At 46.7% G+C, this 15468-nt stretch overlaps 1 protein-coding gene across 2 annotated transcripts in view; it reads left to right on the forward strand.

Annotated features, from left to right (window-relative positions):
* Nucleotides 1-15468, forward strand: part of efna5b (ephrin-A5b) — a 112149-nt gene that overhangs the window by 110 nt on the left and 96571 nt on the right. The window contains exon 1 of one of the 2 annotated variants that reach the window (XM_086173395.1): nucleotides 1-902. This exon is cut by the window's left edge and continues 110 nt beyond it. In XM_086173395.1, coding sequence (XP_086029521.1) covers nucleotides 778-902 — 125 coding nt within the window. In that variant the 5' untranslated portion in view covers nucleotides 1-777. The remainder of the gene's footprint in view (nucleotides 903-15468) is intronic. The other variant, XM_086173396.1, reaches the window with a different exon arrangement.

The raw sequence follows: 15468 nt of genomic DNA on the forward strand, positions 1-15468 counted from the left end.
CTTCATGCGTGTGTGTGTGCGTGTGTGTGCGTGATGGCTTATATATGAGGAGGACGCACACCGGGATGCGGACATAAACAAGTGTCTCCGCTTGACGGCCGGGAAGACGCGACGCAGCCCCCGCAGGGACCCTCCCCGCCGCGGCCGCCACTCCTCCGGGCAGCCCGCCGACCAGGAGCGCCGCTGATTTATCGATTTATTTTTTTTTTTTTTCATTTTTATTTTTTAATCGGACGGGCGGGATAAGAGAGGGGAGGATCTAAGATTTCCACCTCCCGTCCGCGTCCTGAAAAGTTCCCGGGACATGGAGAACTGACGTGCGGCGTCCGCGCACCGAGCCCGGAACCAGAGCCAGCGGGGGGGTGACCGAAGCCAAGCCGAGCCAGCGGCACCGGAGGCGGCTGCGCGTCGTCCGGCTGGCCCCCCCAGCCGCGGAGCTCCGCCGCGATTTTTTTTTTTCTTTTTCCTTTTTTTGACAAGCCGCCTCCGGCTCGGCTCGGAAACCGAACCGGCAACCCCGCTCCCGCCGCCCGATCTCCGAGGTGGTGGTCGTGGAGAAGGAGGTGGTGGTGGTGGTGGTGGTGGTGGAGGGAGGAGGCATCACCTCAACTTCCTCCAGGCGCTCCATGTTTCCGCGCAGTCTGTGCAGCTGAGCCTTGAGAGAACTGCGCCAGAAACACACACACACACGCACGCACACACGCACATGTGAGTGAGACTCGTCACCTGTGCAAACCCGCCGAACCCACGCCGAGGAGGAACTAACGCGCCGTAGTGATGCTGCAAGTGGAAATGGTGCTGCTGGTCTGCCTGGTGCTGTGGATGTGTGTTTTTAGCCAGGAGCCCGGCTCCAAGGTGGTGGCCGACCGCTACGCCGTCTTCTGGAACCAGAGCAACACCAGGTAAGGGCACCAGCTCCTCCTTATTCCACCTTTTTCTTTTTTCTTTTTTGGAAATAAACGCGTCTGCAGGTGGAAAAAGGTGCAGCGACTGCAGCCGCCGTGCGTAAAGACGAGGAGGAGCAACCGTTCCTCCGGGCGTCCGCCGCCGACACCGGGAGGGCGGGTTCGGACGGGCCGCCGTGCGGGGGTGAAGTTTTGCGATTGAAATTGGTTTAAATTAGTTTAAGTTCAACGAGGGGGAACCGGAGGGGACGTGCAGGGAGAACCGTGCGTAAATCCGCCCCCCCCCCGGGCGAGGCGGGTTATGCAAGCCGGCGGAAGGCGCGTCCGACGCGGCCGAGCGGCGGGGCGGCCTCCGCCCGGAGCCCGGTACTCGGAACTTTTTTTTTTTTTCCTTTTCTCTTTCCTCTCTTCTTTTCTTTTTATTTTTTCTTTTCCTTAAAAAAAAAAAACAATCTGAAAATCAACTTTTAAAACATACGAAGGGACGAATCGGCGAATGACAAAAAAAGAAACGTGGGGGTGGAGAAACTAAAAGTAAAAAAAAAGACCAAATCCCTTTTATTTATTTTATTTTATTCCACCAACAATCTCTAAATCCCTTTCATGTAAAGTAAAGATTTTTTTTAAATAATTACAACTCTTTTCTACATTTAATCCCCTCAGTGTTGTATTGTGTCAAAGTTCTAAAACAAAAAGTAAAGTTTTAAAATTGAATTATTGTTGCAGCCAAAACTATATAATTGTGTCCTTCGTAATTTTATATTTTTGATTTCATAAATTTAGTTTTAATTTTACACAAAATTAATTGTAAAATAGACGATTTATATTAGGGTTAAAAAAACGTGTTGGGACTGAATCTCTCTTTATCTTATCTTATCTTATCTTATCTTATCTTATCTTATCTTATCTTATCTTATCTTATCTTGAAACCCCCCCTTTTTTGAACCTCCAGCCGTCACCAGGATTTTCTTGAGCCCAGTAACTTATTTTGAAAAAACAGAATTCTGCTTTTCTAATATCAATATATTTTAATTTAAAATGTTTTTTTCATATAGTAGAAACCAGATGATCATTTAAACTTTGTCTGTGTTTAATTGTTTCTGGACGAGAGCTGAAAACGCTGCCTGACGTCAGTCGTCGGACGACTTCAGAATAAGATCCCTCTTTATTGTCCTTTCCCAAGTTTCCTGGCCCGAGTTGGAATCAAGAAGAAAATTAAATAGAAATTGAAAAAAAAAAAAAAATGAACATTTAGAAAACACAAAAAACGAATATCGGGATGATGAATATTATGGGATGTACCAGAAAACTGCCCCGACTGACATAGTAATATATCTCCAGTGGAAGTTTTGCAGCTCTTCGTGGTCCGGGGTGCAAACAGGGGAGCCGCCGCTCCTTCCAAACACAAGTTTGTAGATTCCAAGTGAACCCCACGTCCGGGAAGGAACCAGAGAACGGCGTCGCGCACCGGGCCGCTCTGTGAGTGTGTGTGTGTGTGTGTGTCTAATCTGGGAAATGGATAGCCTCCTGAGCCCGGTGTGCGTCTGAAGCTCCGGCTCGCCCTCGGGGAGGGAAACAGGTTTGAGGAGGTAATAACGCTCCTAATACCAGTCGCTCCGTTCTACTTACCCCGAATACAGTTTGTGTGACTCTCACCCCTGCGGGTTCGAGGCGGCGGCGTTGGTGGCGGCGGCGGCGAGGCGGGGGGGGGGGTGCCAGAGAGGTAACGCAACAACTGCCGGAGCAAGAACAGGGAGGGGGGGAACTGGTCTTATTGACGACTCGGCTCATAAACGGCGGGTCACTTCCTCGGGGGCGTCGCTGGGAAGGTTAACCGGCGTGTCCTGGGTTTGTTCACGGCTCCAGGAAACTGGCGGCGAACGCAAACACGGCCTCGGCGAGCTGATAGTACCGCCGACAGGAAGCGAATGAGAAGAAAAAACGACTCCCCCGAGCTTTGAATCAGCTGCTTAAAAAAAAAAAAAGGCTGTTTATGCGCGCGTTGTTTGAAAGCACGGGTGTTTTACGGCGTGGAGGTTCGCGGGCGACGGCGTGGAGGTCGCGTCCGGGTCGCGCTCGTGTCGACACAGCGAGGATCTTCACGGCGAATCAAAAAGGCCTCCACCGGCTTCGTATTCGACCTGTTCGTCACACCGCTTGCCCCAAACTTCTACCCCTGGTTCTTAAGAGAGCCAGGACACGTCCTACAACACACACACACACACACACACACACACACACACCGTCTGCAGGGTCTGAGGAACCCTAATGATGCCAGCATGTCTCCTTTCCCGAGAAAGCGAGTTAATGCTATCAGATATTCCCCCTCGAATCCACGCTCGAAAAGGCTCTTAGAGGTCACGCAGACTGAGAGGTCACACACACATGCACACACACACACACACACACACACCAATGGGTTTTGCTGCTGAGCCTCCGAAATGTTAAAAAAAACCCCGACCCGTTGCAGACGGGCTTTTTTTTCCGGTATCCGGACTCGTCTTCGTCTGCGCAGGGGGTTTCGTGTTCGAGCGTGCACGTCAGCGTGTTCGAACGTGCACATCAGCGTGCACGCGGGGCAACAAATAGGCCGTGTAGTCGGAGTCGTGTTGCTTTCCTCTCCTTTGTGATGGCCGGATAAAAAAAAAGAAAAGGATAATGACACCTCCTCTCCCCGGGACTCCTCATTACCTGGTCGGACATGAACGAGCGTCTTGTCAGCTTTGTGTGTGTGTGTGTGTGTGTGTGTGTGTGTGTGTGTGAATACTGACTCGGGCCCCTTTGTGGAACGTTACCTGTCCGTCCTGCCCTGATAATCATTGCATCAGAAACTCATCTGTTGTCTCCCCCCTCTTTCTCTCATGCATGAATGAATGAATGAATGAATCAGCCTTTCTGTTTGGAGCCTCCATCTTCTCTCCGTTTCTGCGTGGGGTTCCTCAGGGTTCCTCCCGCAGACCCGACGTTGTCTAGACCGATGAATGACGGGGTGAGTGTGTCTTTGTCTCTGCATGAGAAGGTAAGGAGAGGGCGAACGTGTCTGGAAATGTGGCCCCCGTGACCCCGAGCGCGGGAAATAGCGGTAAAGATAATGAATGAATGAATCAATAAATTCACGCTGAAAAAAAAATGTTAATAAATAAATACATTTCCACGCGAATGGGTTAAGTAGGGATGTGAATGCAAGCACAGAAAAATGAATTAATTCCTGCACAAATAAATAAAATAGAATTATAAATTCACGCTCAAATAAATTTGTTCAATAAATAAATTCCTGCACAAGACATATAAAATAAATAAATAAAGTCCTGCACAAATATGTATTTTTTGAATAAATAAACTCCCGCACCAATCAGTCAAATAAATACATTAGTTAAATATATACATTTCCTCCACGGAAAAAAATCATTAAAAAAGAAATTCCTGCAAAAATGAATTAAATAAATATATAAATTGCTGCAGCAATACATTAAAAAACAAGCAAAAACTAACATTGACCCCCGCAAATAATTTAGCGAAAGAAATAAATTCGCCACAAATAAATGAAATAAAGAAATAAGTCGCTTCTCAAATACACGAGTCGAATAAATACCTTACCGCCAAAAAAATTAATGAAATGCATAAATAAAATAATTCAAATGAATAAATGAATAAAGAAAGCGCCTTGCGGTTGAGGAGTTTACTTTAAACCGCCAGGTAACTTTAATCCCCGCCAGATATTTCTAATTAAATCAGGCCGCTTTATTTTCTCTTCTATCAGCTGGAAAAAACGGGGCCCAGCAGGCAGCAGCCGCCGCTCGGCCGGCGAGCCCGGCAGAGCAGCTGCTCGCCGGCGAGCCGAGAGAGAGAGAGAGAGAGAGAGAGAGAGGGAGAAAGAGAGAGAGAGAGAGAAAGAGGGGACCCTCGGCTCTGCGGCGGCCGGAAGGGGCCCCTGGCGTCGGGGGGGCGCGACGGCCCCGACGTGGCCTTGAACATGTTGCTGATGCAAACTAGCTTCCACCTGGTAAAACAGCAAAAAATCTACATCTAAATATCGCGGTGCAAAGTTATCATGTGACAAACTGATTCCCTTGTTGGTTGGTGTTGTTTTTTAAAAAAAAATCCCTGTTTTTTTTATTTTTTTTATTTTATCTTTAATGTTTTTTATAATAATTTTCTTTTTTTTTTTTATTTTATTTTTTTTAACAGTTATCACCACCTGGGTGATGTTTTTAAAGATACGGATGATATTCAGCCCCCGGCTTCCTTTCGCTGGCACGTTCCCCTTTTTAAAAAAATTAAAAAAAAATCCCTAATGGAACCGGATCTCTTGGTTTTGGTTTTCAGAGCGATCACCCCGAGGTCAGGCGAGACGCCGCTATCAGCCCGGCGATCTGTCCGACCCGCCACCATATTGGGTTTTAACTCGCCAACATGCCCGCCGCGTCTGCGGGATTTCTTCACGTCGCCTCTCGTCGCTTAATGACCTCCCGCGGTTGCCAAGGGAACGGCAATTAGAGTAACGCGCGGATACCGACGCCGATCCCAGTTCCGACCGGCCCCGCCCCTCCGCCGCGGCCTGGTAGACCCTGAAAATGGCGCCGACGTATCCGTCTTCAGCTCCCGCTCCAAGATGGAGGTCGGGAGGCAGCTGTCGGGCTGATCTCTCACCCCTGTCCAGAGAGGGGAGCTGCTGAGTGGAGCTCTTCCTCCTCCTCATCTTTCGCCCTCCGCCGCCGCCGCCGCCGCGCAGCTGCGATGGCGGCCGCACGCATTCGCCCCGTTTCACGCCGCTCCGGTAGATCTGACCTTGTTAAGCTCATTTGCTGCCGATTTCCTACGGCGTTTACGGGCCGAGGCGGACGGGGAGGCCGGCCGGCGGCGGCGGCGGCGGCGGCGGCGGCTCCCGTTTTTTTTTTTTTTTTTTCTTAAATCCTCTCTTTGTCGCTCCTCAGCTGGAAAATGTGAGATTGTTGGGGATTTTTTTTTTTTTTTTAAATATATTTCCAGACACATTTTCCATAGATAACTCCTTTCATGCTAGGCTGGCCTCGGACCTCGCTCTGGCATTTTCCTTATTTAACTTGGGGGTCTGCGGGGGGGGTGTTTTTCTAGCCGGGCAGCGGTGTGGAGAATAGATCCCAGAGGAGGAGCGGCCTGTGAATAAAGACCTAATTGACAGGTTTTAGCCCGGTTCTAAATGACTCATGAAGCCATTCGTCTTCGCAGACGGGCCGGGGAGGCGAGCCCCGCCGTGGGCGAGGTCTGCTTCCTCTCGGAGCGAACGCCGTCTGCCGTCTCCACTTGCACACATGTAAATTTTTTATGGATAATAGTAAAAAAGAAATAGTCATAAAGGGTCGCTCGTAGTCCTTGGATAGCCCACGCAAGCCCCTTACTGGAAGTTAGCGCTATTATGCTATCGCGCTCGAGGTCGGGTCGGGCAGCGGTGGGATCCTCCGCTCGGGATCGGTTCTGAATGTCGGTGAAATAGGATAATAGCGCAGGGGTCGACGGAGGTTTCGAGAAAAAAAAATGTCCGCCCGTGTTAGCGTGTTGTTGCGCTTGACCCGAAAGGCCGCTAAACCGCCAATCTTGCCTTCAAAATTGGCCCGGCTAGGAGCGAGCTAGCTAGCATCCTCCCGTTCGCTGCCAAAGCGAACGTGCGCCGCCAGCCGGAGACGTGTCGTAAGTTAGCGTGGCCCGGAGGAGGCCGAGGTGCAGAATTCAAATCGAGCCGTTCGGATCAACCAATCGGGTCCGACTCCCCGATCGCGAGGAGACCTCCGTCATCCGACCCGCCGCCGGCTTCGCAAACAGCGTTTACGCCTCTGCACAAAGGCACACGCTGCATTTGCATATGAGTGAAGACGCGAGAGCCAATCAGAAGCCGCCTCGGCGGGGTCTCCCTGGCAGCGACGGTTGGCAGGAGTCCGACTGGGGAACACTCGGGTCTTCACCCGGTCCAGGAGTCTCTTCGCAGTCTGGGGTTTCCGACACAAGGGGGCGAAGAGGTTGGATGTGGAGGGGGGTTTAAGCCTGTGCAGGGTCAGACCCCTACTTTTTAAAATTTTATAAATATGTATATTTTAAAAAAGTATATTTAAAAAAAAAAAATAGATAAAAGTATAGGTGAAAAAGAAAAAAAAAATCATTGAAAAAAAAATCATAATAATTCAATAATAATATAAACAGATTATATATATATATATATATATATATATATATATATATATATATATATAGGGCTGTCTCAGAAAATTAAAATATTGTGATAAAGTTCTTTATCTTCTGTAATGCAATTACAAAAACAAAAATGTCATGCATTTTGGATTCATTACGAATCAACTGAAATATCTCAAGCCTTTTATTACTTTAATATTGCTGATTATGGCTTACATCTTAAGAAAACTCCAAAATCCTATCTCAAAATTTTATAATATCATGAAAAAGTAATTTTTGTTTTTTAATAGCATTACAGAAGATAAAGAACTTTATCGCAATATTCAAATTTTCTGAGACGCTCCTGTCTATCAATGAGAAAAATAAATAAATTAAATACGTATATATTATTTATATATTATTCAGTGATTTTTATTTATTTATCAGGATTTTTCTATTCTATATTTTGTCTTTTTCATTTATTCATAATCCAGACAAATAATCCTGCACCAGTGTTTGTGGGGGAGCCGGTGCTTTTCCTCCCTGCTGCAAGTTAGCTGTGATATCTCACTTGAAAACCGCATTTTACAAAATATATATATTTAAGGTGGAAAGGAGGATCCTTCAGAAAGTGTCTTGCATCATGGACATCCCTGACCAGCCCCCCCACAGCAGAGCTGCTCCTCCAGCAGAAAATTTACATGAATTCTTTCCTAACTCCCTCGAATCAGTTACTGCACTGCTTTACGTTACCAATTTACTTATTATTTACGCCGGTATATTTGTAAATATGAGAGACTTGTTTACTTCTACACTTCAGATTTTATTTATTTTCTACATCCTTGTATGTCCTTGTATGTCTTGGTGTTGCTGCAAAACAATTTCCCAGGCATGGGATCATCAAAGTACCTCTATCGCATCATCTCATCTCATATATAGATAATATAGATATATATAGATATATATACATCTATATATATCTATATATATATAGATGTGACAGTGTGTGTGATGCAATGGCTTAATGGATGTTTTCAGTCAAACGTGTGATGGATGAAGATAAAATCTACCGCTGAGACAAATTGACTATTTAGCCGTTGAGAGTAGACGCCCTCTGCCGATGAAGGTCATAGCGTGATGCGTGTCCATGCCCCCCCCCCCCCCCCCCAACATGTGAATGATGTGTGTGAGATAGTGTGTGTGTGTATTCAGTTGCAGGTGTGTTATCAACCCTCTCCTTCCACGTGTACACATTGTCCACATCTGCCTGTTGCTATATTGGCATCTCGTGCATGCATGCAAAATCCAGCTGGATCCGTAGTGTGTGAGCAAAAGTGTGTGTGTGTGTGTGTGTGTGTGGGTGTGTGTGTGTGTGTGTGTCCTGATCCAACCCCAGAAGAAGTACAAGTGTGCACGTTGTGCTATTCTTGACCCGAATTTCACGTTTTTGTGAAGTTACAGTTGTATGTGTGTGTGTGTGTGTGTGTGTGTGTGTGTATGTGAGTGTCTGCCCGTCTGGTCGTGGTTGGTATTCCAGTGTGAAACCCCATGGTGTGTGTGTGTGTGTGTTTGGCCCCCTGGAAGAAAAAAAAAAAAATCTGATCCCGGTAATGTGTGATAAATCCCATCTTCACCCTCTGGTTTCATCCGAGCCCGGCTTCGACCGGTCCGGTCCCACGTACCCAAATATGCAAGCACACACACACACACACACACACACACACACACACACACACACACTCATGCAGTGTTTTCGCCGGGGCCACTTGATTATTTCTCCGTTGTCGCTCAGATTGCGGGAGATGCTGCGTTTTCTCAGCTTGTTTGTTCTCCTCCTCCGGGCCTTTAAACGGCGTCCCGTCCCGTGACGGCGACCGCGGTCGAACCCCGAGCCGCCGAGAGGCTTAAAAAGCCATCAGCTCATTGTCCGGAGACACAAAACACCCCCCGTCCCTCCGCCATCGCCCGCCGCCCCCTCATCTTCCCCACTCCTTCCTCGAGAAGGCCCGGCGCTCGGCCTCCGCCGGCATTCATATGAATCAGATTTAAGGGGTCTAATGAGATAAGTGAGACTTAAGGGGAGTCCCCGAAGTGGCCTGAGCCCCTCCAGATAAACAGAGGTGGCTGCATCCTCCGATGTGTGTGTGTGTGTGTGTTTTAATGTTTTAATCTGGCCGGGGAAAAGCAAAACAGGACTAAAATAGATTACTTAGGTGGCAGAAACGCCACCCGGCCTGAGCGGCGTGGTGAGGATCCCGTCCGGCGAGGCGTTTTCTGTCATTCTACCGATTTAAAACCACCTGCAGGCTTTTCCTTTTTTTTTTTTTTTTTTTTTTTTTTTTTACTTACCGGAGAGTGTGTGTGTGTGTGTGTGTGTGTTTCTCAGCCATTAGTAGATCAGCTCCTCCATTTTTCCCATTTTTAAGAAATGTCGTTACAAAGGTGGCGGCTGTTACAGATGCTTTATGGCAGAACAAAAAAAAAAAAAAAAAAAATTGTGTTACTTTATTGGTTTTTATCATTCATTTCATTTTTTGAAATAAAAAGGAAGAAATAATTAATCCTGGTAACCTCCTCCCCCTCCCTCCCTCCCTCCCTCCCTCCCTCCCGCCTGTACATTTGAGTTTTGGAGGCTTTACGGTGAAACTACAGGAATAACTGAGTCCTCGGAGAGTTTGGTTTCACCTGCTGTTCTGTTCTTCGGGCTCCACGGCTGGAGACATTCCAGGCGGGATTAGACGTTGCATGCAAAACGGAAGCACAAATAAGACCCCCAACCCTCCCCACTGCCACCTCCTTCTCGTTCCCCCCCTCCAGAAGCACACGTGGAGATGGTTGGAAAAGATTTGAAGGACTCTTGGATCAGCTTCTCTTCTGGTTCTAAAGAACATTCGTTCATTTATTCTCCATTCTGCTTATCCTGCAGTCAGGGCTCACCTGTCAATCGCATTTTCACATAAAGAAACCACATTCACATGCATGTAGACGTACAACTATTGACATGTCAAATAGAGATATACCGCCATTCATCCTCTCATTCACATCATACAACCATCACTCACCCTCTCATTCACATACCACATGGAAGCATACGACTATTCACCCTCTCATTCACATCTCATTTTGAGACATACAACATTCACTCGCTCATTCCCATAGAATATGGAGACGCACAAGCGTTAACGCTTCAACCATTCACCCTGTCAGTCACATCATATAGAGAAAACCTTCATTCACCCTCTCATTCACATGTCAAATGGAGACATGCAACATTCACCCAGTCATTCACATGCTTTTTGGAGACATGCAGCCGTTCACCCTCTCATTCACATACCACATGGAAGCATACGACTATTCACCCTCTCATTCACATGCATATAAAGACACAACCATTCACTCGCTCATTCACATCTCATTTTGAGACATACGACGTTCACTCGCTCATTACCATAGAATATGGAGACGTACAAGCGTTGACGCTTCAACCATTCACCCTGTCAGTCACATCGTAGAGATAAAACCTCCATTCACCCTCTCATTCACGTGTCAAATGGAGACATGCAACATTCACTCAGTCATTCACATGCTTTTTGGAGACACGCAACCGTTCACCCTCTCATTCACATGTTGTTTAGAGACACGCAACCATTCATTCGTTCGTTCACACGTCTGGATGATTCGTGGTCTCCAGTGAACCTCCTTCGTGTTTTTGGACCGGCGGAGGAACCCGGAGGAACTCCACGCGGACGACATTAAAACCCGAACTTGGACCTTCTTGAGAATCGGTAGCTGCAGCTTCGCCCCTATTCAGTTCGATCCATAACTTTATATTTCGTCGATCTGCGTTCGCCGTTCAGGAGAACGCGGAACGGAGACGGCTGAATTATTCACCGCCGTAATCGGCCTTTATGTCTGGCGGCGGCGGCGGCGGCCGGGCCCCACTGTTATTTCAGTGCATAATTGATAGCGCTCAGAAGTGGAAAAGTTAGAATAGCAGAAGTAATGTGAAGCGAAAGTGTAGTCAGGCAGCATGTGGGGGGGGGGGGGTCGGAGGGCGGCTGGATGGAGGTGGGGCCCCTATAGGAGTTTTTACACTGAGCTTGTGTTAGCCTTTACGGGGCTTAGGCCCAGCCAGCGTGGGGATCGCGTGTGCAGGCCAGCCAGACAAGTCAAGGGGGGGGGAGGTGATGGAGGAGAAGGGGATAAAAGGGGGATAAGAGGGGGATGAAAGGAGGTGGTATGGAGAGGAGATGGGGATCCAGAGTAACAAGGCCTGACGCTGAGCTGACCCAGAATGTGGTCTGCTCCCCCTCCAGCTCCGCCGCCGCCGCCCGCCACCCCCGGTCTGCGCCGCTGTGGGCGAATACTTCACTGAAAAGGAATTGGATTTGGCGGCACGGCGGCGCAGCGGTTAGCGCTTCCGACGCGCGGCGAGGAGGTGCCTGGTTCGATTCCGACGGGTGGGGACGCCTGCGTGGGGTTCCTCCGGGGTCTCCAGGTTCAGGTCCAAACCTCTCCAAACACACAAAGGTTCGCTGGAGACTTCAGAAATGGAAATAAGTGGCTAAATGCCGTATATCTCAATATGAATGAATGGTTGTATACATTTGTAAAGGAAAAAGGGTGAATAGTTTTGAATCCCTATGTGACTTCTGAATGAGAGGGTGAATGTTTCCACGTCTTTATACGACATGTCAGTGAAAGGGTGAATGGTTGTATATTTCTATAAGATGCGAGGGTGAATAGTTGTAAATCCCTATATGAATTGGGATGAGAGGGTGAATATTTTCACATCTTTATACGACATGTACATGAGAGGATGAATGCTTGTGTGTCCATATGATGTGAATGAGAGGGTGAATGTTTCCACGTCTCTATATGACCTGTCAATGAAAGGGTGAATGGTTGTATATTTCTATAAGATGCGAGGGTGAATAGTTGTAAATCCCAATATGAAATATGGATGAGAGGGTGAAAGTTTTCACGTCTTTATACGACATGTACATGAGAGGGTGAATGGTTGTATATTTTTTATAAGAGGTGAATTGAGGGTGAATAATTGGAAAAAATTCATTTATGACACGGGAATGAGAGGATGAATATTTGTATTTTTCTGTGAGATGCAAATGAGAGGGTGAATAGTTGCAAATGTCTATATGACATTTGAATGAAAGGGTGAATGGTTGCATATTTCTATGATATGCGAGGGTGAATAATTGTGAATCCCTATATGAAATGTGGATGAGAGGGTGAAGGTTTTCACATCTTTATACGACATGTACATGAGAGGGTGAATGCTTGCGTGTCCATATGATGTGAATGAGAGGGTGAATGGTTGTATATTTCTATATTAAGATGCAAGGGTGACTTGAGGGTGAATAATTCGAAAATCCCTATATGATGTGAACGAGAGGATGAAGGTTTGTATTTTTCCATGATGCAAATGAGAGGGTGAATAGTTGTAAATTTCGATATGATATTTGAATGAGAGGGTGAATGGTTGTATATTTCTATGAGATGTGAGGGTGAATAATTGTGAATCCCCATTTGATGTGTGAATGAGAGGATGAAGGTTTGTATTTTTCTGTGTGATGCAAATGAGAGGGTGAATAGTTGTATATTTCTGAAAGACGCAAGGGTGAATTGAGGATGTGTGAATGGGAGGGTGAACGGTTGAAAGTCTCCATCGCCGCCCCTGTGATTTCCCGCCTCCAAAAAAATGAACAAATGAATGAATGGAATTGAATTTTGACGGAGTGAATAAAGCACTTTTTTTCAAGCGCCACGCCGTCCTTCTCTTTCCACGTCTCAGCCCCGACCCCCCTCCGCCGCCCTGGAAAGCCGGAGTTTGCAGGTGAAGAAGGTGTTAACTCAGCCTCCAGGTGCCGTCTATTTAACACCTCTCTGACCCGCGACAAAGCCTCGCTAACTGCCGCCTAGCTCTGCCTTTTGTGTTCCATAACAAAGCCCCCTTTAGCTCCCAATAACACCACGACACCGCCGGTGTCAGGAGAAACCCGAGATAAGGTCCACATCAGAGGGTCGGCGGGGAAACTGTTTAATCCGCTCCTCCAAAACCAAACCAACACACAACAGGCGGGGATCATGTTTGGCAAAGTGGCCCCGCTTTGATGGAGGGATCGGGTAGTGCGAGTGGGCGGGACGGGACGGAGCAGGACGGAAGGGAGCGCGAAAGGAAAAGGATGGCGGGAGCTGTGAAGGAGAACATCTGGGCGAGAAGGCAGGGAGTGCTGTTCCCTCCTGGCCTGCTCTGATTGAGCACAAATATTCATTCATTCATTCTTTAGCTCCAAAGGTGCCACAAGAGAGGCGTTGAGATGATTAACCGTTCACCTCATATGGAGACGGACGACCGTTAGCGCACTCGTTCACGTTGTTTAGAGACAAACAGCTATTCGCTCTTTCACATACAAATTCACTCATTCATGTCATCTTTGGACATATAAGAATACACTCATTCATTCACGTCATATGCAGACATACAGAAATTCATTCATTCATTCACATGTCATGCAAAGACATACAAAAGTCCACTCATTCATTCACATGTCAAATGTAGACTTACAGCAAATCATTCATTCACATGTCATGTTATGTTGACATACAATTCACTCATTCATTCACATGTCATGTGTAGACATACAAGAATTCACTCATTCATTCACATGCCATATGCAGACATGCAGCAATTCATTCATTCATTCACAAGTCAAGCATAGACATATAAAAAAATCACTCATTCATTCCCAGATCATATGTAGATCTACAATTCATTCACTCATTCATTCACATGTCATATGTAGACATGAACCAATTCATTCACATGACATGTGTAGACATACAAAAATTCACGCATTCATTTACACGTCATATGTAGACATACAGCAATTCATTCATTCATTCGTTCACATGTCATGCATAGACATACAAAAATCACTTATTCATTCACTCATCATATGTAGACATACAGCAATTCATTCATGCACATGTCATGCAAAGACACAAAAAAATTCACCCATTCATTCACATGTCATATGAAGACATGCAGCAATTCATTCATTCATTCACTCACTCACATGTCATGCATTGATATAAAAAAATCATTCATTCATTCACATATGCATAGACATAAAAAATTCACTTGTTCATTCACATGGCATGTGTAGACCAGCAGCAATTCATTCATTCATTCATTCATAGACATACATAAATACACTCATTCATTCACACATAATACATAGACATGCAGCCATTCACTCATTCAAAGTCAAATACAGCTTTATCGTCAGTTTCTCCGCATGTACTGGACCGAGAGAGGATTGGAAAAGAAGTTTCTCACAATCCTACGTCGACATGAAGTTCACAAAATACTAATAATAAGCCATTGTGAATTAAAAAGTGATGTGTATGATTACGTGAAATAGTGAAAGTATGCATTCATTGGCTCCCATGTCGTTTGGAGCCACTCAACTATTCACTCTCTCATTGTCATGTTTGGCCTCCACTGAACCTTCTACATGTTTTCAACCCTCGACAAGCATCTTTAAACCCGAGCCGCTGAGATTCCACCGCCGAGCGGAGACATTAGCGGCGAGGTGTCCCGGAAACTCATAAAAAAAAAAAAAAAAAAACGATTTACGGCCCCCCGCGCAACTCCTGCAGACGGAGCCTGCACCAACCAACCCCCAATTAAAAGTAATAAATGTGAATCAATAAGTGATAGAGCGCCTGTTAATCTCAGATTTACAAAGTTACTGCTAATTTAGATTCACCTTCCCGCCCGAAACGCCGGCGTTTACAAGCACGCTATCGATTTCCGGTATTGTTTTTCTGGTCCTGACGGCTGAACGCCGCGTTTAACTGCTTTCCGACGGGCGTCTCCATCTCTTGTAGCGCTTAAATTCTTAATAGACTATTAAGGGGAATAGATTGCAAAGGGAACAATGGATGTTTTTTTTTTTTTATTTTCTCTCCGAGCGTGTATCGCTCACCTTTTCCGAGACGTCTGGGATGAGAAAAAGGGTTTTCGGGCTGAAAGTTCAGTAAACGACCCTCGAGCAACTGTTAGCGAAACAATATGGCCGCCCCCACCTTGTGAAATACCCCGTCGGTCCTCCCGGCGCTAGGACGCCTAGCTGCGTCCATATGCCGGCGAAGTTTCCCCGTCGATCGCCGGTATGAGATCCGTCTTCCGTCACGCTGTGAAATTAATTGGGGGACCCCCTCCCCGCCCCCCCTCTTCGCCGCGGAGAGGCGCCGCATTGTTTCACTTTCAATTCGAGTTGACAGTCCCTGTCCCCGAGTCTGAACGGATGAATCTTTTCGCTGTGACCTTTCGCGGCGCCCCTCCGCCCCCGAATGCCAATAATGTCCCGCCGTTAATGTGATATAATGGCTTATT

Source organism: Fistularia commersonii, chromosome 26 (assembly GCF_037954325.1).
Source record: "Fistularia commersonii isolate RoL2024-O1a breed Wild chromosome 26, RoL_Fcom_v1.0, whole genome shotgun sequence".
NCBI classification, from domain to species: Eukaryota; Metazoa; Chordata; class Actinopteri; order Syngnathiformes; family Fistulariidae; genus Fistularia; species Fistularia commersonii.